The sequence below is a fragment of the Schistosoma haematobium genome, chromosome 1 (assembly GCF_000699445.3).
Source record: "Schistosoma haematobium chromosome 1, whole genome shotgun sequence".
In the NCBI taxonomy this organism is placed as follows: domain Eukaryota; kingdom Metazoa; phylum Platyhelminthes; class Trematoda; order Strigeidida; family Schistosomatidae; genus Schistosoma; species Schistosoma haematobium.
In genome coordinates, this window is record NC_067196.1 from 58977804 (window position 1) to 59004014 (window position 26211).

Genomic DNA, 26211 nt, shown 5'->3' on the forward strand with positions numbered 1-26211 from the left:
GAGAACGAGACATCTGTCGACTACTGAGTCATGATCCGATCATTTAACATTTTAACTTAAATCAATCTGTGATATAGCCAAGTACTCATACAATGTCATCTTTGTTAATGTAGTTCTTCTGTTTTGGGTGACTTTATACATTATGACGTCTAACCAAAAAGTGTAATTTGAACAAAACTGTTTTATACACCACTGAACTCATGATATTTGAAATTAATTTGTGAAAAAAAACATGTGACAAGAGTGAATTTCGTAAGCCATTTAATTACTTCTAATCTCACTGTTCAGTAAAATTCTAAAGACTAACTCATGCTCAAGCGTCATAATAGTTAAGAATCGAACATACATCCAAATCCCAATACATAATAAGACAAATTAATAATGATAGAATACCGACGAATCGGGTTTAAATACAACTACCGACTTTCAGTATAAAATGTGTTTGTTAGTATGAAGAAAAGTTGTCATAATAAAAAAAAATAAAATCAATTGACAACAAAATGAAAACTAACTCATTTATATTCACTAATGATTGTTCTTTTATGAAATACAAATAGTACAAGGAAGTAAAACAAAAACAAGGAATGAAAATGCATAATCATTTGTTTTACAATTACAATTCAAGATATAAATCGCCTATTGAATTGTATACACAATAAGATAAAATGCAAATAACTACTTAATGTATTACTGAAATAATGATATGGTATTTATGTTTATATGTTTATGTGTATATGTATCATTTAGACATGTTATTCATTAATGATAAGTAATTTACAAACCTTATAAGCTCAAAATGAATGATTTGAGTAAAAACTAGATGAATTCATGAATGAAATTTCATCAATCTAATCTATTCTTAAATGAAGAATATTTGAGCGAACAATTTTTTTCAATAACTTCATCATCAGGCTCTACAGTTATATAAGTCCATAATTATGATATTTTACAAAAGCCAAAAATAAGGCATGTATTTATGAATTTGACAGTGTTTACCTTGGCCCACGACTAGATCACCGGATACCTAAACTGAATATTATAAACATCTTACCCTCTCTTTTTTTTAATTACCTCTATCTTAATCTTCAAATCCATCATCCTCAATTCGTTTATCGTATTTACCTTAATACCCCCCCCACTTATTACATATTATATTCACACCAACAATATTATTATTGTTATCCCAATTGACAAGATTAAATTCTCCTACTATGCATTTTATTCACAAAATTTTTTTTGCATTTTCATTTTTGCTATAACACTATTCTATTTATTGTGACTGGACACTTTACTCCAAATCATTCTCACCTTTATTGAATGTCGTAAAAGATGTGAACATTCACCTTTTTTAACATATCATTTTGTCAAATTCATTAATACATGCCTTATTCTTGGCCTTTGTAAAATATCATAATTATGGACTTATAACTGTATAGAGGCTGATGATGAAGTTATTGAATACAATTTTTCATTCAAATATTCTTCATTTATGAATATATTCTATGAAGATTTTAATACTCCTAATCTCTTCTAATCAGTACATGAAATAAATATTGATAATTATTCTTTTATTAATTCATTAATTGTTTTAATTGAATTTTGAATTGATTTCAATGCACCATTTAAACGTTGTAATAATGGACCAGGTATAGGAATTATTTTATGAGATGATATAATTTCATATTCATTTGTAAGAAATTTTGCAATTTCTTTAGTAAGTATTATTAAACCTTTTAATGATTCACATAGTTTATCACTCACATATTCTAATTTTCTTAATATTACTGTATTTGTATCATGATCATCATTGATATTATGGATAGATGATAATGATTTAAATTCATTACAAATAGATATAATATAACGTATTAATTGACTACATGATTCCATTACTAATTTAGTTTGTTCTATTATAAATTGTATAAAAAAATTATTATTTTTTAAATTTTTAAAATATAATATTGTATCATTTTGAAATTGTATTAAATAATTTAAATAATTATCAATAATATTTAATGAATTTAAACAAAATTGTGATAATTTCTGAAAATTTAAATTTCCCACTAAATTTTTTTGATTTAATTTAGTTAAATGATCAATAAATTCATATGATTTTGATAAATATTTTGGTTCATTATTTGACACTTGTAATGATGAATTTAAAGATAATGTATGAAATGAAGGAATTGATCTACTTAATTTATTAAACATATTTGTCTGTTGTTTTAATAAAGAAAAATGCTCTTGATTTGATTCAATAGATTTATTAATTAAATTATTAAATAATAGTTTAGAATTTATTAAAATGGTTGTATAAAATAAATTGATTTCAGTAAGTAATTGTTGAATTGTTTGTTCAAGTAAAGTTTTACTCTCTTCACTATTATTATTATCATTACTATTATTATTACTATTAATATTATTATTACTATTATTACTATTATTATTGTTGTTAGTCAAATGGGTGATATTAATCGACTGTTTATTATATTTTTCATATTGATTGTTTAAATCTATAATATTAATATTTTTTGATAATTTAATAAATAATTCAGCTAAATTTTCCATATTATAACGATATATAATAAATTTTTGTATTAAATTATTATTTATTATTGTTGTTTGTTTAGAAAGACCAATCATAACTGTACATAATTGACTAATAATTATAAATTCATTATTTAATTGTGTAATTAGTGAAGTTAATAAATGTGTTGAATGTATTGTATTATGTTGATGTAATAGCTTTATTAAATGTAAACATTGATCATGTATACGTTCTTGTATTGGTAACCAATAATCTGTAAATTCTTTCATTGTTCTAAACATATTTGGTGTTAATTCTAATGATAATTTAAATTGTTTATCATTATTAATTTCTTTAAATGAAGGAACAATATTTTCCGGAAATTTTTTATCATTTAAATTATCTACTGAATTTATTATATTATCAGTAGATTTAGATTGTGTATTTAAAGAAAACAAGATTTCATTGTTTAATTGTTTAGAGAGATGAATAGTATCATGTAAATTATTTAATGTTGTTTCATTTTTATATGAATTTGTACTAGTTAATTTATATTGAATTGAATTATTTGTATCACGAAATTCTTCTGGTATACTTGGTGGTAAATCCTAAAATTCACGTATAAACATTAGAAATAAATATAATTAGAAAAGATAAACAAAATATACAAATACTGAGTACTATTGCATTATTCGATAAATAAATAACAGTCGTGCTACAAAACAAATTGTAATGTTCATGAATTTAGATTTTTGTAAGGATATATGAAATCATAGGAAAACTGGGTCAAAGTGATAGATAGTTAAAGTAATTTGATTGGTCATATAACTGCGTCATAAGGCAAGCCTTCACATAGAATCTTCAAGATCAAAGGAAAAGAAGAAAACCAAAGAACACATTATGCTGAGAAATGGAGAAAAACATGAAACAAATGAACAACAATTGGATAGAATTGGAAAGGAAGGCCTAGGACAGAGTGAGTTGGAGAATGTTGGTCGACGGCCTATGCTACATTGGGATTAACAGGTATAAGTAAGTAAGTTTGACCATATATGTAATCACTGACTAAGAATAACATTTATTGTTATGGTAAACAAAATGTGACACTAAATAAACTTGTTGATTGACACCTCCAAACACCATATCAAATTATGTTAAGTAACGATGTTAAACGCTAGTAATTGTCAAACAATGAAATATTTGAACTAAGTGAATTAAATTCGTCCAATGCTTGACCGAAACAATTTACCATAACATGAAATGATCCAATCGATATTTACAACACCAATACTCTTTAACTAGTTCTATCAGAAAGTAACTGTAAATATTTAAAAGTTTACATACATCAACTTGATTTATAGCTAAAAGGGTACAAACCCTATAAACTAAGTATCTTTCTCAAATTAGTCCCAAAAAAAGACAAAGAATATTACATAACTGTTCTTTTATAAAGCTCAACTACCATTAATTTTATGATGAATATTTTCATTGAATTGATTAAGTTTGTTGAGAAAAAAACACATTTTAAATGAAAACAGAACATTTAGTAAATATCATAGGATTTTTCAATAATCATGAAACTGTTTAATTATAACAAACATTATTTAATCATATAGAAACAAACAAATTCTATGATAAAATAATATTTATAATATTAGTTGAACAGTTTCGTTCGAATGAATCAGTTACATGTTTGTTTGTTTATCTTTTGACTGGTCTAACGAATACAAAAGTTGACTAGTTTGACAGTGTTAATCAAATGTATATATATATATATATATATATATATATATATATATATATATATATATATATATATAATAAACACAATCATTTGGAATAAATGTCATTTTAATCAAACCATGCAATTTCAATGATTTACCATTTATAATTAATTGTCATAATTCAATTCATCTTGAAAACGAATGAATATAATATTTATGATCTATTGAAAATTAAATTTAGTATAAATGTCATAGTTCATGATTTAAAAAAATCACTAAATAAACTCCTAGTAACAATCGGTTGCATTAAATGAAAAAAAAACAATTGATAGGTAAGCATTTTTTTTTATCAGCAAGATGAAAGTTAATTTCAGTTAACTGGTTTATGTATAACAAGTATTTTTATGTTATACAAAATGCCCAGGATAATGTAAAACCTTGAAAAAGTAATCAGTTAGAATATGATAGTAAAAATTTATTGTTTAAATGAATGAATATTCTATTAGATTCAGTCAGTTAGTCAGTCAGTAGCAACGTAGAACTTCGTACGTACATACATCAGTTCGAGTTACCACATCACATTAGCACAGAGATGCAGTTGTCGATTCAAATCCCGTAGTGGTAATGGTAATAAGAGTATAAGCAGTAATCGGAAAGATTAGGGTTTGAAGATGTTATTTAAAGAGTATAATCCAGTGAAATAAGTTTGGAAAGAGAAAAAAAGAGACAAGGAGAATTCAGGAGATTAGAATCTGGGAGAACACAAAGAGTGTATGCACCTGCGCCATTACAAACGATTTTGATCCATGTCATTCAGGGTCTTTAACCAAGCGAAGTTATTCTATTAGATTACTTTTTGTAGACTTGTATTTTAGTTTGAAGTCTTTACGTTAGTCCACATTACGTCATCAGTAAAACTCTATAGTAAAGAAAGTAAACTTAATTTGCTGTTTTTTTGTAAATGATAAGGTTACTTATATCCTACAAATTCAACCAAGATATGAAACAGAATGATTACTCAAGTAGTGAAGGGTCAAATTATCCTATTTTTTCCTTCAACCTTTATTTCTGATGATTTATAATTTAAAGAAACAGCCTAACACAAACAAAATTTGCTTTAATAAATTTATAGTTTTCTATGTTGATGGATGTGATAGCTTATGGTACCAGAGATTCCTATTGTTATATGAAACAAATTTTATCTATATTTACACATGGCCTTATCTAGTGTAAGCTACTGATTAATGCCTAATGTATGAATAATATGCGAGGGATGTTTACACTAGTGGTCATGTGGGCAGTAAAAACATAAGATAATTAGAACATTTCATTCCAAGCATTTCGTAACTAAATATTTATACTACTGATGTTTCATGAATGATTAACTTCGAAAAATGTACAGACATTGTATTCTAGCTTTAGTGACGACAGCGCACTCGACTATATTCATCTAAGTTGAATAGTGGTATACGTGATAATATCAAACCAAGCACAGAATAGGAGGTCAGTTAAATTTACCGAGAAGATCAACGGCTAGAGATTTAATAAAACCCAGTGACAACTAATTTTACCTGTTATATTCAACAGATTTGTCAGTTTCCAAAGTATGGAAGCGAACAAATCTGTATGTTCATCAAATGAACAACATATAATAAGTTTTTATCATCTTACAAGATACAAATTCATCAGTAGTCTATTTTTATACCTGACCCATGATTTGAATCTATATTTATGGAGTTGACTATCTGGACCCATGTAAAATAACTGTTTGAAGATTACTCACAATATCCAGTATATTGAACCTATGCAACTCAAGTAAACAGACAGCAAATGACTTGTCAAAATTTTGTTTATGCCTGGTAAAATAATACACGTGAAATACAAGACAAAATAAATTGTAGTAAATAAATAGATAAATTGTTATTCACACATTGTGTGGCGTGTAACGGTACTTAAGAATCATTTAGCGCTTTTGAAACCAATCAATTTTCTGTCTACTATGACAAATATTTCTCCTGACAACTTCGATCTTTCACTACGTGTTAAACACATTGACTTTCTTGGTAATTGTGAGCATATTTCTATGTTAACTTTGTTTTTGTATAGATTGTTATCAGTCAAAAGAGAACAATTCAATAAATTTGGAGCGGCGAACAAACTGAACAATATTTATCGGACTTATTTAGATGGAATTTCGAAGATGTTAGTTTGAGCCAATTTTTATTTTACGCAATTGTATAATTTCAATTAACCAGAATTTCTGGGTAAACGTTTGAAACAACACGTTTATATGAGCATACATTGCTAAATGAATAACATAGATAGTTCTGAACGTCAGTACAAGTAACCATTACTTCAATCGAAAAATAAATTACGAAACTATTCTCTTCAACGATCATTTGCAGTTTAATTTTCCTGCATTTACACTTTAATTAATCACAGAATAAAAAGAATAATCAGTATAAACATTTTAAAAGATAAATCCTTTATTAGAAACTAAAAGTATTAAATTTTCTTTAAACTAGATGAATTTCTGTCGTATTTCTGGTTAATAAAATAAAACGTTTGAAGAGAAGGTTGAATATTTTACAATGCATCTTAACACAAAAGTAGTTATGTAATAAAACAAAACAAATAACCCATATTTACTTGTTTTTATCATTTTACATTTTAAATGGTTTCAGTTGTTTGGAGAGGAAAAAAACCCAACTTTCCTTTCTAACTACTCATACTTACTTATATCACCAGTTTAACTAGTTGAATAGATGTAATGGTGTAGTGTGTACTACTGATGTCGACAGATATAAGTAGTATGTATCATCAATCGAAAGTGAAGGTTAAGAAGATCAAAGAAAAGAGAACGAGAATATAGAATGACTGGTGTGTAAACGAAAGAATAACGAAGTCTTAAACGATTGATTGAAGAATTTACTGTATGGTTTTCAGATTTTACTAAGATGTTCGGTAATTTTGTATTCAAATACATTCGATTGTCCCCACTTGTGTTCTCGTTCACTACAATGGTAGTAATTTATTAAATAACTGATTTGATTGAGACTGACAATAATTAACTTTCTTTTTCGTCTGAGTATTAATTCACTAATGAAGTGTTTATGAATAAATTATATTGCAAATGAAATCCTTGAATGTGTATGCTAACTACTCAGATTCATTAGGCATAAGTCGATCTCAGGAGGAATTTTAAAATAAACTTTAGTAACTAAGATGTATAATATATTTGGCATTGGATAGTTGAACATAATGGACCGGGATAACTTAATATGGATTTCGTTGCTATTGGATGATTCAGTTTTTACCACCATTGACTTATGATTTAGAAGTGGATTCACGTACTTTCATATAGGTACCTTGGTTACTATGTTTAACCTTCATTCAAGTCCACCACACAGACGATAGCATGTAGAAGTCCTATTGGTTTTTTGATTGGATATGCAAGCCAAGACACAATGTGAAAAACAAATAATCAATATGGGGGGATTTGTGAAGACTGTAGGATTTTCAGTTTTAAATCACAATTTGGTCTTAACTAAACCATCACTAAAAACGTTGAAGCACTGGGGTGGTGCATTTTTGTGTTCTATTATGGGACTCGTCAGAAATATATACCCATAACTTCCCATGCGGGGACCAAATCAAGCGCGAACGCTCAACCTTTAAACAATTGAGCCGGCATTCAACGGCCGTTCAGTGATTCTAGGTTTTCAATGATGGTTTAGGTAAAATCAGTTCATAACTTCAAGGTTAAAAAATTCGAACTTGGGAGTAGTCAAAATTTCATTCCATAAGGGTCAAACAAGAGAAGTACAAAGTTGCAACTGATGCCTTCAGGCATTTCATTTGATAAGCTTTGTATTTATAAAAGAAAAAAATGTGAAAATAGTATCGAGTCAGTATGTAAAATACACTTGATAAACACGATGAACTTGTTGAATTTTTATTTTCTTGCAAATATCGAGTCTTTCCATAACTGTTAACCAATTTCGCTTATCATAACCTAATTATGGAAATGCAAATACAACTGATAAAATTGGACAGAACTCAATCCCTGGATTCCACTACTAGCCATATTTTAGATGTACCAAAACTTGTAATATAACACTATATCAATGTAGTCTGTTCAGGATGTACCTATAGTAACAGAGACTGGTCAATCGCATTTCTGAATATCAATAAATAAAAATAAAAAACCCTTACTAATAACTTCATACCCGTTGAACAAATTAGTAGCTGCCTGAACTCAGCGGCTCAGTGGCTAACGAGTTAGGTATTCGGGGAGAAAGGTTCTACGTTCGAGTGTTGGTGTGAATATCAACACAGATTCAGGAACTTCCAGTTGATGAGTCGCAGACAGAATTAAATTGGTGTTCTAGATTCCACGCTTAGCCACATACCAAATATACTAAATGGCTACAATGATTCTTAAAAATATGGTTTTTTCACAGAATTCAAATTATTGTTGTTGTTTGTTAGTAAAATTTTCATTGTCCAGAGGACGAAACAATATCTACTTTTATTTGCAAATAGAATTATTGATTTAACCTACTTCATAATCTTCAGATGAATTTTCTCGATTCACTCTCTGATCAACTATTCCATCATTTATTGAATGTATACTGAATGAAGCATCACTTGACTGATTAGAGAAATTTCCACTATCTGTCAAACCAACAGAACTAGGATACTTTGTATAATAATCTACATTTTCATATAATGAACATGAGTTTTGATTCATGGAAAGATGATTTTCTTCAAGTGGATTAAATTGTGTAGACTTTTTTGTGCATACAATGCTATTTTTACTATTGTTTAAATTACTGTCGTTGTTGTTGTCATTCGGTATGCACCATCCTGTTGGATCATCATAGATATCAGAATTATTTTGTTCTTTATTATTCTAAATGAAGGAATAAAGAAATCGCAAGTGAACGAATAAATACAAAGTACCTTATATTCAATAAATTAATCAATAATTTAAAGTAATCATTCAACATTTATCAGAATGTGGGTTTGTTGAGTTAAAAGTAGTTTCTAATAGTTGAATTTATGAGTCTATCTAAGCTATACCGCCTTTGAAAATCTGGAATCGCTGGATGATCGTTTCGTTCCAGTATGGGACTCCTTAGCAGTGCGCATCCACGATCTCACATGCTGGACTCAAACCCGGGACCTTTAGATGCCGGCTTAGTGGTCTAGAATGTAAGCGTTCACGCGATAGACCGAAGGTTCTGAGTTTGAGTTCCACATGCGGAATTGTAAATGTGCACTGCTGAGGAGTTCCATAATAGAACGAGACGGCCGCCCAGTGCTTCCAGGTTTTCAACGGTGGTCTACTTTAGATCGACTCATGAATTTAACTATTTAAAATTTAATTTGTAGTTGTTTTCTATCACAAACATCAAATGAATATTTCTTTACAAATAAAACAGTTGGTAATGTTATTTCTTTAGAACTTTGAACCATTTGAAAATTGTTAGGTATGCAGAGGAATATGCCAATAATTATCGTGTTAAGTCGAATGGTGTCCTTGAACGTTAAATGGACATTTCCCATTGGTCGATGTTTGTTTCACTTGTTAAATATCGTGTAAATGTTGTTTTCTATTTTATGGTACGATGTGGTTTGTTTGGTTAGTATATAAATAGAGTATGTCTGAAATACAATGATTCATAACTCAGAGGCTGTGACTTGTGTTCTAGACTCAACTGGCTGGGCTAGACAGGGAAGCGAGACCAATCAGGGCACTAGGTCGTTCACTACGTGTTTTACGTGTCACTGTAATCGATCGACAAATATACGCTGCTTATCAAAACCTGCAGTCCCACACGTTACAACAAAAATCAACCCTAATTTCAACGCTTAACAGTTAAATGTGATTGTTCGTCACCATTATTGATAATGACGATAATTAATCTGGAAGTACTTAGTAATGATTATTTGAAATACGTCCCAAACTACAACAAAAGTGATGTCATACCATAACACATTTTTATCTTAAAACTATCTGATAAAATCTTGTTGAGTTATACAGTATGGTAGCCATATTAAATTCATTCTAAAGATAATATAGTTTTCATATAGTGGATTAAAAATAAGAGTTCTGGTAAATGTGGAGATAGTTGATTAGAAATAGTTGTAACATAGAAAAGAAAGAGTAACACGAAAAATGTCTTTAGGGTTATTATTCATAGGTAGATTAAAGCTGATTATCCTAAATAAATCAGGAATGAAAGAGTACACTTCATGATAAAAAATTTGCGAATCTCTCTTTTTCATTCTGATCAAACAGAAAAAAGAAACTAGACAGAATGAAGAACATGTTACGCAAGAAATTGGAGGCAGACATCAAAGGAATGAATATCATATCATGGATTGGTTGACGTTAGACATTAACACTGTTGAATATCGGTCTAGAGGTTAAACGTTCGCGCAGTAGACCGATGATCCTGGGTTCGAGTTCCGCATGAGGGATCGTGGATGCGCACTGCTAAGGAGTCCCCTACTGGGACGAAACGATCATCCAGCGCTTCTAGATTTTCAAAGGTGGTATAGCTTAGATAGACGCATAAATTCAACAATTGAATGAATATCACTTGAAAAAAACTGGAAAATAAAGCCCAGGACAGTGTTGGTTGGAGGGCCGTAATTTACTTGGGGTAAAATGAGTATGTAAGTAAGTAAGTAGGTAGGTAGATAAGAGAAAGAAATTGACAAAATTACATGCAAATTAGTATACTTCATTTCTTTTTAACTGGATCAATAATATTAACCAAACAAACTAATTGGAATATACATTTTATTCATTTACCTTAGGTCAAATTGAACAATTTATAACATACGTATTTTCTTTTAAGTAGCTAATGCTATTTATTATAATTACTTTTTGTTTGTTTGTTTTTTATGATTCTAAAATAAATAATACTTACTTGTAACAATAACTTTTTTTAAGTTTCTTCTTTACGTAAATTAGTGAAATGAAATCATTCAACCATTCAGTATTGCTGAACTAGCCTATTGATCGAACTGTATCAAAAGATGGAGTTAATTTTCAAATAATTACAAATAACCTAGAATATATATATTATGCAGTGTTCTAGGGCGTTGTCACGGTAACTAGTGTTTCCAGACGACTTTTTTTTTAAAAAGAAAAGGCAAAAACGATCAAATAATTTCAACAGAAGTAAAAGTAATAGAAACCTTAACATTAATCTAAATAACTGACTGATTAAAAATATTAAAAGACTGAGAAATAGACAAGAATATAATGAATTATTAGTAGATTATCACGATCACATGAATTTTATTATTATTATTTTTTCTAAAATAACGATATTAGAATAAACATAATTTTCAGAGAACAATATAAGTAATATTAAGAGAAATGCTTTATTGTCCGCAACTCCGGCTGTAGCTCTTCTAGAGTTATTGCCGGTCCCAAACCCGGGTAAAGGAGGAGGCTTGGGCATGCGGTTAGCGTCCCCATCCCGTAGAAAACTAACTCGCTAAAAAAACGCTAACCAGAAAAAATTATTCAAACCATTTTAACTCTGTCCTGGGAGTTAGAAAGTCTTCATTTAGAAGAATTATGACGCCTCATCGTGAAAGCCGAGTTCCTTCGGAATTCACGAGGCCGATGCCCCTTCTAACAACCAGAGCAAAAATTTTTATAGGTACATGGAACGTTAGAACAATGTGGGAAACCGGGAAGACCAGTCACATAGCAACGGAAATGAGGAGATACAACTTGACGGTACTGGGAATCGGCGAAACTCATTGGACCCAATCTGGACAACAAAGGCTAAATACGGGTGAGATGCTGTTATACTCCGGTCGCGAAGAGGAAAATGCTCCACACACTCAGGGAGTCGCTCTAATGCTGTCCAAAGTAGCACGAAATGCACTTGTAGGATGGGAATCTCACGGATCCAGAATCATCAAAGCATCATTCAAAACAAAGAAGGAGGGGATCTTAATGAATATTATCCAATGTTATGCACCCAACAATGATAGCAGCGAAGGCATTGAAGATCAATTCTATGAAAGGCTGCAATCAATCATAGAGAAGTTCCCAAGAAAGGACTTCACCATCCTGATGGGAGATCTAAATGCCAAAGTCGGAATAGACAACACCGGATATGAAGATAACATGGGACGACATAAACTGGGAGAGAGAAACGGAAATGGAGAAAGATTCGCAAATCTGTGTGCATTCAACAAAGGTTCGATACTGCCTTCCTTCGACATACTGACAAACTCAATGAATTCAAGATAGCTCTCAACAGCAGGTTCCAGGCCTTACAGGATCTACTGAAATAGGAGAAACTACTATGGAGGACAACTGGGAAGGTATCAAAGAAGCATTAACTTCAACGTGTCAAAAGGTTCTGGGCCTCAAGAAGCATCATCATAAGGAATGGATCGCTATAGAAACACTGGACAGGATCAAAGAAAGCAAGAACAAGAAGACAGCAATTAACAACAGTGGAACAAGAACAGAGAAAGTCGAGACACAGGCTGAATACACCGAAGCAAACAGGCAAGGGAAGAAAAGCATTGAAGCCAACAAGTAGAAATACGTAGAAGAACTAGCAAAGACGGCGGAAAAAGCTGTTAGAGAAGGTAATATGAAACAGCTTTACGATACAAAGAAGAAACTAGCAGGGAAATACAGTAAACCAGAGAGACCGGTCAAAGACAAAGAAGGCAGGCCAATCACTGAAATTCAACAACAGCAGAACAGATGAGTAGAATACTTCGAGGAACTCCTGAATAGGCCGGCTCCAATGGATCCACCGGACATCGAAGCCGCACACACACATCTTCCTATAGATGTCAATCCACCAACGACGGAAGAAATCAGCATGGCCATCAAACAAATCAAGAGCGGGACCCGACAATATACCAGCTGAAGCACTGAAATTAGACATCGAAGTAACTACAAACATGCTTCCCTTTTTATTGAAGAAGATTTGGGGGGAGGAACAAGTGCCGATGGACTGGAAAGAAGGACACCTCATCAAGATTCCAAAGAAAGGAGATCTGAGTAAATGTGAAAACTAAAGAGGAATCACACTACTGTCAGTACCAGGGAGGGTCTTTAACAGAGTGTTGCTGAACCGGATGAAAGACACAGTAGACGCTCAACTTCAAGATCAGCAGGCTAGATTCCGTAAGGATCGGTTGTGTACAGACCAAATTGCGACACTACGGATCATCGTAGAACAATCAGTTGAGTGGAACTCATCACTATACATCAACTTCATTGATTATGAAAAGGCATTCAACAGTGTAGATAGGAGGACGTTATGGAAACTTCTTCGACACCACGGAGTTCCTGAGAAGATTGTCAATATTATCCGGAACTCATACGACGGATTACAGTGCAAGGTGGTGCATGGAGTACAGCTGACAGATGCATTCCAAGTAAGGACCGGAGTCAGACAAGGCTGTTTACTCTCTCCCTTCCTCTTTCTTCTGGTGGTCGACTGGATTATGAAGAACTCGACATCTGCGGCAAAACACAGTATACAATGAACAGCTCGGAATCAATTAGATGATTTAGACCTTGCAGATGACCTAGTCCTCCTATCGCATACACACGAACAAATGCAGATAAAGACAGCCAGTGTAGCAGCAGTCTCTGCATTAGTAGGCCTCAACATACAGAAGGGGAAAACCAAGGTCCTCAAATTCAAAACGAAGAACAAAAATCCAATCACTCTTGATGGCGAAACTCTGGAAGATGTAGAATCCTTCACATACCTGGGAAGCATCATCGATGGACGAGGAGGCTCAGATGCAGGCGTAAAGACAAAGATTGGCAAAGCAAGGGTCGCATTCCTACAGTTGAAGAACATATGGAACTCAAAACAACTTTCAACCAATATCAAAGTGAGAATCTTCAATACGAACGTCAAGACAGTCAGTTCTACTGTATGGAGCTGAAACGTGGAGAACTACTACAACCACCATCAAGAAGGTACAAGTATTTATAAATAGCTGTCTATGCAAGATACTCAACATCCATTAGCCGGATACCATCAACAACAGCCTTCTGTGGGAGAGAACAAACCAGCTTCCAGCTGAAGGAGAAATTAGGAAAAGACGATGGAAATGGATAGGACAGACATTACGCGCATCATCAAACTGCATCACGAGGCAAGTCCTAACTTGGAATCCTGAAGGGAAGCAGAAAAGAGGAAGACCAAAGAACACATCACGTCGGGAAATCGAAGCAGATATGAAAAGTATGAATAATGACTGAAAGGAGCTGGGAAGGATTCCCCAGGACAGGGTTGAATGGAGAATGCTGCTGAGCGGCCTATGTTCCTTTACGAGAAGTAACAGGCGTTTATCCTCCCCCCTTTGAATGATGACAAACGTAAATAATCAAGATTTTACTTTTTTTTAATTTTTTTTTTTTTTTTTTACAATTTCATTGAAAATTTATTTAGACCGGAAAACTTTATGTTTTAATTCAATAACTGTTTTTGGTTAATTATTCGGTTTTGTAAAGTATTAATTTTTACATAATCATTTATAAATGCTAAAAATTCATTTATGGTTCATTGATGCACTACACGTTTATTTTTGGTTTTTTCCTTCTGACAAATATTAGAGTGGTAAAGTATAAATCAACAGTAAAAACCATTTAAATATATATATTATAGAAGAAAATATATTAGAGCTAAAACTTTTCTCTCTCTCTTAAACAGTATGTAAATCAGTAGTTTTTGTTTTTACGCTTCACATAAAATAAAATTTCCTATTCACGTAATTACAATCTAATCGTTTTATACGAAATTAGATGTAAATAGTAGGTTTAATAAGTAGTTGTAAATAATCAGTATTGAATTAAAATAAGAATTTAGTAATATTTGTTACAGATATGTTGTGGTATAGGTTAATTATATCCACATAAGTAGTATATAGCGTTGGACAGGCATAGAATGTATTTCAGTAGATCGATAAGGAAAGGACGTGAATGGAACGCAATTGGTATGAAAATGTATGAACAATGAAATCTGAGACAATGGATTGATAGTCGCAAAAGGAACAGTCAAGTTTGAGACGATGGATTGATATTTTACAAATTAACTATTTACTATATGCTTCTCAGATTTTAGTGAGATGCTCTGTAATTTCGTGTCAAACACATTCGATTGTCCCCACTGATGTTATTGTTCACGACAATATCTCTTAATAGAATATTGACAATTTGTTTTAATGAACATGTATAACTAAACCAGCCTTGGTTTGTAATCGATAGCAATGTAGATTAGAGCTATTTATTTTAACAGAATATTCAAGATATTTCTTAGTGTAATCGTTTCTATTTTAAGTATTTTTCTTCTACTCAGACTGAAGTACGATTCTAGACTAGAATAACCAGTACGAACTCCGTTGTCATGTTATTCAATATTTACGGATATCACAAGACTGAAGCTGATCAAAATTATGATAAACTGATGAAGTGCATTAGAATTTTCGACGAGACTAATTTATGGACTGCCTCTGAACGAATCTCATGTGACCTTGAGAAATATTAGCCAATCAGAAAACAGTCAGTATAGAGTAAAAATATATTATACATAACCAAAGAATTAAAGTGGATTCACTTCTTTTACCTGGTTCAAAACTTGTCAAGGTTAGAGAGAGGTTCAGAGGTTTGAAAAACTTCATGAATACAGTAGAGGAAATCATCCATATGGCTTCGTAATAGTCGGTCTCTGGAGCCATGATAAAGTCGCAAAACCTCTTTCAGCCTCGACCACAAAGCATCTTTATTTTTTGTGTGCACTCCGGTTGTTGGGTCCATAAAATGCCACTTGCGAATAACGACACGATGCATATCAACAAGTTCATGTAGCCATCTGTACGCTCTTCAATCATCCGTATATATTATAGTACCCGGTAGCAGCCAGTGTCTTTGGTGCTTTTACTATCCAGTTCGCAAGAACTATCATAATTTACCTTAGTCCCAATCTGGATAGAGCGGAAAAATCCTATTTTAGCAGAAATCTTCCTCCAACACATATTACATCGAAAGGCAGCATCATCACACAAGGTCCACAAGTTATTTTATTACCACAATAACAAATAAAGGAACTTCTTAATAGTCCCATTTATTGTAGTCGGTTAATTATCACGTTTTCTCTAAAATCCGCTATGAACCGATAGTACGTGAGTATCAGGTACTGAAATTGGCGCCATGACTTTGGATTTCCTGCAACGCTTCTGACTGGCTCGTCCATAAATTATAATCTCGCCGAATTTTCTTCAACCGAAACATTTAAGAACATAATCTTTGAAATGTTTTTAAATCTTAGCTATTTTAAGCCTTTGTGATAAGATTTAGTCACTATCAGGATCCTAACAGTGTACTCAAAAGGGAAATCAATATTGTACAGGAACTTTTCTTGCCTTCAGCATAATAATATTTATGGCTCAAGCATACTCATATTAATGTATGTATATCAAAGATTAATAAACCTTATACATCTGAATCCATTCAGAATTTAGTTGAAGAACGGAAATTACATTTTCCCAATATTTGCAAAATCTGATAAGTAGAGGAATTCATAGAATTAAAGGGATTGAAAATCCAAAGAACACCTCAACAAATGAAAAGAACAATTTTAAAACAATAGATAACATATCAGACAAGATATTAACCGAAAATATTACACAATAGCCATTAAGGGTTTGAAAACAAAACCGATCATCAAACCTGTTCTCACATTACTGGCGTAAAAAATATTATATATTATAATGAAAAAACGAAAAATAAATTCTGATATCACCAAACAGGAGTTTAAAGTTCTTTAAAACTTAAGAGACGACAAAATCACTGTGAAAACTAAAGTCAGTAAAGAGAATATAACTGTAATTACAAACAAAACTCATGAGGAGAAGTCATTTGAACACTTAATCACTTACTGAAGAAAACAAAAAGTTCGACAAAATTAGCAAGATAAAACTCAGCACAAACAGATTTCCTCAAGAATTGAGACCAAAAATAAAAACTTCCATATGGTTTAAACTAAAGCCGAAATTCTCTATATCTTAAAGAATCTACGATCAACTAAACATATACAAGCTTTCACTTCTGTTAAAATCAGTTGTGGATTTCGAAAATCCACTACTCATTTACGGAGAAACTAAACGATGAGTTGCCCTATATCAAATTTACTTCAGAATCAGACAATAGTGAATTACCTTCTATCATTGCCTAATTAGATGGCATCAGAGGACATCCTCAAAATCCATTATTGTAGACGTATCATTTCTCTCCAGTTTTATTAAAAGGACACGGGTATTAACTAACGAACATAACCAAAATTCTTAAAATAAATAACCTTCCGAAAATTTTGTCTAATAAATAGAAAACTATAATAAAGGTAAATAAAAATTTACACCAATATCATGAAACACAAGAGTCGTTGTTTTATACAAATTACACATAGCAGAGATCAAATGGGTACTCAATATATGCAACATCAGGGTATTATTTAGGACATCAGACACATTAAAATTGAATCCAGTCCATGTGAAAGATAAAATACCAAAAGATTTGTAATTTGATTGTGTCAACAAAACAAAATTTTCGGGACGTGACTCAACATACATCGAAAAAACTTCTCGGGAAGTAAAGGTCAACATAGATGAACATGGTGGTGTTTCTGTTTGACTAACAAAAAATCCAAAAGAACTTGGAAAATCTTAGACCATAAGTCTACATCCTATAATATCAGACTACAAGATCGACTTCGATAATATTGAAATTATTCAGAAACACTTTTAAAATCACAAAGAACGTTTCATAGAAGAACCGCTGCACATAAAGTGAAATTCGAATTGTCCGAAAAAGAATAAGGGGTTAAGACAAAATTTGATCTGACACAGGCACCGTCCTCCCTCAAACTTACATCCTCAACACAGATGAAAGTACACTTGAATGTTTGATGGCAGAATAGAGAATTTCCGTTATATTCCAATATGACAAGCGTCAAAGATAATAATGGAGAAGACAAATGACGATAGGTTCATACATTTAACTGCGCAATTAACTTTGTTCTACATACATAGAATATACAAAGAACATATTACAACTCCGATAATATGATCCCGGATCACATGAAACCCAATACAATTTAAGTATCTGTATTTTTGAAGATTCAACAAATACGACGGTCATTCAACGCCATCTGTTTAGTTGAAGTAATGGGATAACAAACAATCAACAAACCAACAGAAGTCAAAAGGAAGTTTTCATATGCATATATAAGTTGACAAATCTCATTATTAACGCAAGTAATTTTTAATAAATACCACAGAAATGATCAAAATCATCTAAAGCTTCCTAATGAAAGGGTCGGTTGTTCTGTTTTCTACAAAGTGTAATAATATGTTGTAAGCGTTCCTCATAATAAATGATTTGAGACTACATGTCAGTTATCAGTTAAAATGAATAAATAATATATTGTTACTACTAGATGCTCAACTGGTGACAATAATGACAAGAAGTGTGAATATTATAATTAGTAACAAACTCTGTTGTCAACTCGAGAGTCTCGTGAAAATAATTGACTAAGTATAGTTGAGTGTATAGATATCGGTTTTGAACAAACAGAATTTTGCTCAATCATTGTAGTAAAATAATATTTGGTTGAACTACAGTTTAGACGCTATTATATTAACAACTTTGAGTGACATAGCGAGGTACTATTTAACGAAAACATAATAGACATAAGAACAACAAATCACATTCCCGACTATTTATTATGTTAAAAATCTTGACTGACACTAGTCAAATTTAGCGAATTGAAACAGTGAAAACAATCGCCAATAGCAGTGGGAAAAATGAGTCCATTTAGGCAGACGGGTATATATTTTCACGAAACTAATTCACTACAAACTTTAAAGTTTTACTTCTACTCAAACAGGTACTGAGGAAAATCTAGAATTCCTTAGCAATTTACCAGTCTTAAGATGACAGAATCTGGATTTTAGTCCATTTGAATTCTAAGTGCATTTTATCGACTTGAGAAAATATGAGATATCCGAAGTCCTTTTTTATACATGCTTGTGCAATTGTGTCTTATGCTGAATCCGGGCTGATAGGGAGCACTATAGTTAACGAGTGTGAACTAAAGTAGAATTTATTTTTATTTACAGGAGATAATTAACCCTAAAGTCCTTGTCAATAATATGACCACAAGTAATGATATGATAAAAAATCATTACTTCAACTGTTTTAATCATGGACGAACACATTAAAACTGTTTCATATGGAATTGGAGAATCTGAAGTAACGTAAAACTAGTACATTTATAAAGCACTTTGATTGTGTCACAGTTATGGTTTTGTCTAACTAATTCATCTGAAAGAGGAACCAAGTGTGAAAATTTACACATGAAAGAACATTGATACTTTGAGTACCGATAAGCTGTCCTTTTGGTTTATAAATTAAATGATTTACAAAAGTTAAACTCAGATGGACAATGTATTTTAAACTAATGAAATTATATAGATAAAATGTTACTTACATTTATAAGGCCTAATAGTTCAAGACGATTACCCGGTACAATTCCTAATTGACCACGAATACTACATATCCACCAACCATTTAAACCAGATGGATTTCTGTCCAATACTGTGATTAAATCACCACGTGAAAAATTTAATTCTGTTGGATTTTCTGATAGATTATCATAGATTGCACGAGCTAAAAATGTTTTCAATGGTTGAATTCCCACATTCTTGTGATAATTAGTCATAGTTTTGCCCAAAAATAAAATAATTCAATGAAACTGTATTACACGTGATATCCTAGCTAATGTTATATGTTTATCAAGTAATAAATAGTAAACAAAGTTTATTCCTTTGGTTCTAATATTAATATTCTTCCTATTTCTTCTGTATTCATAGACCGATAGACATAATCATAACTGGTTGTTAAATCGATATGATCAAGTTAACCAATCAAAATATTTAACTTCATCTGTCTGGCTAAACATATTTTAGATGGAAAAGACTATGATGTTTAGTAATCAACAATGTTGTAATTGAAGAAATAAGTGAAATATGAGTAAAAAAACTGCATTTGAGTGGTAGTAAATATCATTGTTGTATTTAATCTAATATGAAACATAGTTTGGTAACAATGTTAATACAATATCATTAATGTATTTCATTTTAGGTAATGGATTTTAATATTATTATTATTATTTGTCTGTATACTTTGTTCTAAAAAGACATTTGTTGAATGTTTAAACTTGTCATAGCTGGTCTTTAAAGTTATATAAATAGGTTACTGGTTAGTTGCATTGGTCTTACATAATTGGGATTAAGAACTTATGGTAAATGGTGCCCTATACAGCTTTGTGAAACAAGAACTCTGTTTTTGATTGACGAATTGAATAATTGTATGCTTCTCTAGATCCATTTGTTTGTAAGAATAGATGATATCAATAAGATAAAATCATTTGATGATCATAAAATCAATTAAATACATAATAATATTTGTGAAAATATCAGTAAATGAAATTGAATAGCTCCAATGATTCATTTAAAAATCTGGTTTTAGCGGTTTCACAGAAATAATTAAAACCATGATTATCAAATGTAAATAAAGCCATCAATAATTTATCAGTAAATTGTTGTTAAGTCAGTATAGAATATATGGAATGTGGCTAGCAGTGGGATCCGTGATGCCCATTTCGTTCTACATGGGACTCGTCAGCTAGATGTAATTTGCACTCCGTCAGTCATTTTCAGATGTTGGATTCGTTTCCCAGTATGATTTTAAATCATCACATGTCAAATGTGTCCTAATCATGATATACAATATTGTTTATGTTATTCATATCATACTTCAGTGATCATGAAGTCTTAGATTATGATCAAAAACATGTGGATCATTCTGATTATCGTAGAATTGCGTGTTGAAAGAAATAAGATAATCTTGTAAGAATACATATTGACTGACAACTTTTAAACCGTCAGTGTATATATTTATATATTGCTGATATTATTCAAAAGAAGTAGGAACCATACCCAATTATAATATTTAACATTTAACTACACGTCGTTGTTGTTAATGGTAATCGTACTTGATATAAAAATGGATGCTATAAATAACAACTTTTAAAAAGTAACTAACTCCCCCCCCATCTGCTTTGCTCTGATAATCTGGACTTGATCATACACCTGATGTTTTATATACCAGATTATGGAGTATCATTTTAGCGACGATTCATATAAGCCACTAAAGAATTTGTTTTAACACAAAGAACCAATGAAATTTTAATGGTGAATAGTGAGTTATTAAAATACTTTAAAAGGACAATTCCGACTGACTATGAAGAAAATAGATTCTTCCAATCAATTAATTATACCCAAACGATCTTCCAGAGAACGTAATATTTATGTAAAAGGAAGAGTAGTATAACAATATGCAGATAAAAGTTTCTTACAGCTGGTTAAACATTTATTTTTGAAGACTTAATAACCATTGTATTGTAGTCAAATAAATTGTACGGATACTTCGCGACACATTTTTTTTGAAAAAAGCTAACCTTACGTTTATATTTAATTATCATTCGTTATTGAAACATCTAAGTGGTTAGTATTAAAATCAAACTGTAAAGTTGACAATCAAGATTAGGTTTTGAAAAGTCGTTTCAAGCTGTTTAGTTCATTTACATACAACAGTATATCTCCAATATCGTAGCTAAGGTAGGTAATTATTTACCACATAGCAGATTATACCAACAGATTACTAACATTCATTCATTCCCATCTAATTCTGAATTCATTAAGGATTACGGTATACTAAGTGAGTCACTTAATGAAGTCATTTAAAGTTAACATAATAGCTGTCCGACTAAATGGCTTCACTATTTTCAAGTTTTTTGATGTGCACTTTCGGGATAATTATAATATTTTACAAAAGAATGAGAATACCAACACAGGTTAGATAGATTTTTCATTTATAAAATCACAGATTAGTATATGAAATATCAATCAGTCAGTCATATACAACGTAGGACCTGGAACATATATGCATCATTTCAAATTGTCACAATACATTAGTACAATGAGATGGAATTATCAAGCCAAATCCAAAAGCATATATATGGGTTATTAAAAGAGGATGAGTATATGAATTCGGGACTTTGGATCTAATGAAAGACACAAAGTTAATACAGCTGCTGTAGTGAGATAGATTTCGAAAGATATCACCCAACATCTAAAATTATTGGTTATGACAATCACGAGAACTAATCCCAAGAAGTTTGCATATACCTACATTTCTTAGTTCAATAGCTAATAGACTCATGAACTGATGCTTTTTTATGATTAAGCAACATCTAACTTCGTCCAGCCTACTCCTACACCGGAAGTCACTAGTGGTTGGGCATTCGTAATCAGCATCTCAACCAACTCAGTAGGTGACGATTTATTACTTTATTATTCATTTACACTTTATTTGACAGCAGATTTTTAATTCCAGAATTCTATAACTTATATTGTTTAAACCTTAAGAGATAGACTGGATTTTTTTATACGCTTCTACTTTATTCATACGTTTTCACACAAAATCCTTCATTCCAAGAAACCTCCCATGAGTATCATTTCTGTTTCAACTGATTATTTTAATTAGCATGGGAAAAGTTCAGCAAAACATATTACATTACAGACAGGAATTAAAAAATTCCTTACAAATGACCTGAAATAATTGACTTTTATTACATGACACGGTTCTTTTACAAAATTCGTTGAGACGGTACTCTCGTTTTCAGTTTTAAATATTTTATTATATGATGGATCGTTGATTCTTTCCACGATACTACCTTCTAGGATAACGTAGAACTCATTTTTTCTTGACGTTCAGAAACCTCTTATTTGATTTGGGCTAGAAAGTTTGTAGAACGGCTATATTGATTTGACGGATCCTAAATATGAGGTTAAACAACTACTTTTCTGACTCCTCATTTTCGACTATTTTAGGAAAGCGTCAACGATAATAAGCACTTTTAGTCAATAGTCTTCAAAGCCAATATAGATTTTGGTAACATCGCCTCATTAATAAAACATGACAGGTATCTCTAACATATCAGCACACCGAACTATTTCAATAAATACGTCTATATTCGACCAATATAAATTCTGAATGACATATTGATGCACTAGCCTACCAACTCACTATAACGGAATAGGGCCGTTGATTATTCATAAAGAACATCTTTTCCACTTTGAATATCTTGCATGTTCCCATGTTATACAAATACAGTTAAAATTCACGAACTAGAAGTCATACTCTCACATCTTCGGAAAGTTGAGTAGCTTAGCAACATGCGGTTCAATCTAACACGATACTTTTTAATAAAATGTTTAAGTCTATAGCAAATAGCCCGCAAATAATATGGAAAACTGTAAATCACTGAAATGTTTTGTACATTATTTATTCTATTAAAAAAAACATATTGTACCGTAGAAAGACATGAATTATTTTTGTACACATTTCTATTGAATGAAACGTTCTTTTTGCATGTTTAACGAAATGTAGTTCACCGCTACATCCTTCACTAGTAAGTTAGTGTAGTGAACATTGTTTAGTCGTCGTAACAGTTCTTCCTCAGACAATTAAAAGGTATCAATGATTTAACTGAAATATAGATTCACTTTTGAATAATCAACTTTAGAAGTTAGCTTAAAGCAGCTAAAATTAGGCTAAAGATTGAGACCATTGATATTTGGTTGATCAAATTTGCGTCTGTGATGAACCTTAAAAATAAATTCCGGATGCTTTCTATTCACATTTGAATCTCATATAAATAAAAATCACCTTCTAGTTACTTTTCGAAAGTGAAATATCTAATCAAATTTATTTTGTACCGAAGAGGCGTAAAACTGTCGAGACGCGTACACTGACTAGTCCGTGTATTCATTCTGAATAAGTTCCTTATTTGAAACTGTTCAACCTTCTGGAAAGAATTTCAAAGAAAAATATGCTTGTATCATTTTTTCCATAAGTGAATCTAATTGCTGAATGAACGATACTGACACTTCAATGACTCTTGTTTATTGATACTATTGTTCCACATGATTAGAGTGTAATCTAGGAGGTTTCGAAAAAATGTAAGTTCAACTTTCTAGGCTGTAATACTGGTTAAATGAACAATGAAAATGAAATTCAATGTTAAAGCGTTTAGTTTTCTGTTGACAAGGCAGCGGAAGGCTAACCATTGACTCTTCAGTAATACAGAGGTAAGGTTTAAGCCTTATATTCAGCGTATTTTAATAAGACAGAGTTAGGTTCTTTATCGGTTATCCTTAGTTTTTTCTTATTTTCACTTCGTGTCCATGACTAGTAAGTGACGTACTATAAGATTATAAAAACCACTTTACTCTCAACAGCATAATTTCTTGAGAATATCTTCCGAACTGCTAATTGTATCAACTGGGTCTGTTCGATAGTCATCTTCATTCACCACCACACCAAGCAGTTTAGCTGATTTCATAAAATAGTATTAATTATCTTACCGCATAGGGGAATCAGCTTAAAACGTTAAATCTCATATTGAATCGACAAAACTTAAAACGTTTTTGGTTGCACGTCAACTAAACAAACAAAATGTTTTTCGAAGAATGTAACGCAATTTACTACACTATAGTATGATTGATTCCAATAGCTAAATAGGAACAGAATTTGTGATTAATAAATAGGATTTTATATAAAAGGATAAACTCTTGTAGCTGATTATGACCAAGAGGTTTTTGATAAATTAGTAAATTTCGCCTGTAAATAAACAAGAGCTATGTATATATTCTGAAAGTTGTGTTACAAAATTTATAAAAGTTAATTCATTTTCTGGAACGGGCAGTGGATCTGTGTATTCTTCCGACTCAGCAATCTTTTAACAAAGTGCGGATGATCAATAAACAGTAAAATATCCCTTTTTGTAAACGCTTCACACTTTAATTAACTCAAGACTAACCAATATGTCCAATTGACTAAACTCAGAGTACATACTGAAAAACAGAATTTACACATCTAGAATGCTCAATAAAATAAATGGATCATGTTGTTAACATGAATGATTTTTTACATTGTTGATATATTCCTGTGTTTATGCAGGCGTTTGCATCAAGAATCCTTTGTAGTAATACCAGACTATTTTTAGCTGGTTATCGATCACAACACAAACTTCTCAAGGATATTCTTAGTCAGCACTTATATTTGAGGTGTATACCTGACCAATTCAATTTTCATAATTGGAAAAATGAATATTTACTAAATCGTATTTTGACATACGGAAATAAAATATGACTATTTCAATCTGAAAACCTTGTGCGAATCTTCGTTAGGGGAGATAAATCACACCTAGTATGAGATTCTGAATGATGCTACTCTGTTGCTTATACAGAATATGCTCCACCTAGTAATCCAGTGCGTAAGTTCTCAAAGCGGTGAGTTACAAACAAACCACGAAAAACTAACAATAATTTTCACTTTAAAAACCAGTTTAGGAGCAAACGTATTCACTGAAGGCAACAAATCCTCGATGCATAAAGGAAAGAACACCCAGTTAATGGCACTACTTGAAGGTTTCGAGGGAATTTTGTGTGAATTTTCGAGGTCAGACTACTGAAATTTCATACAGTAGTGTACTTAGTACTACCTAAAATCGAGTATCAACATCGCATTTGGGAAACATACTACATTCGCAAAGTGATTGTTAGAGCAAGCGGATAAAACCGCAGCAAAAAAGAATAAATGTGGCACCTGAAAACGCCTATATTGAAGAAAACATAGCACCAAGAACCCAGTACCATATTGGAATACAAACGTTACCGGCGTCCTCATATCCAATACTGCAAATGCACAAAATACTCTCATATCATACGGCTTTAGAGAATATATAGATTAGAATG

At 31.5% G+C, this 26211-nt stretch overlaps 1 protein-coding gene across 1 annotated transcript; it reads right to left on the minus strand.

Moving 5' to 3' along the window:
• Positions 1-206: 206 nt before the first annotated feature.
• NEDD9 (neural precursor cell expressed, developmentally down-regulated 9) lies at positions 207-20168 on the minus strand. The gene is made up of 3 exons (XM_051209203.1): positions 19818-20168; positions 8816-9166; positions 207-3135 (listed from the first exon to the last, which is right to left on the minus strand). The coding sequence occupies exons 1-3, from the start codon at positions 20046-20048 to the stop codon at positions 1561-1563; spliced, it is 2157 nt and encodes a 718-aa protein (XP_051074636.1). The 5' UTR covers positions 20049-20168; the 3' UTR covers positions 207-1560.
• Positions 20169-26211: the final 6043 nt, after the last annotated feature.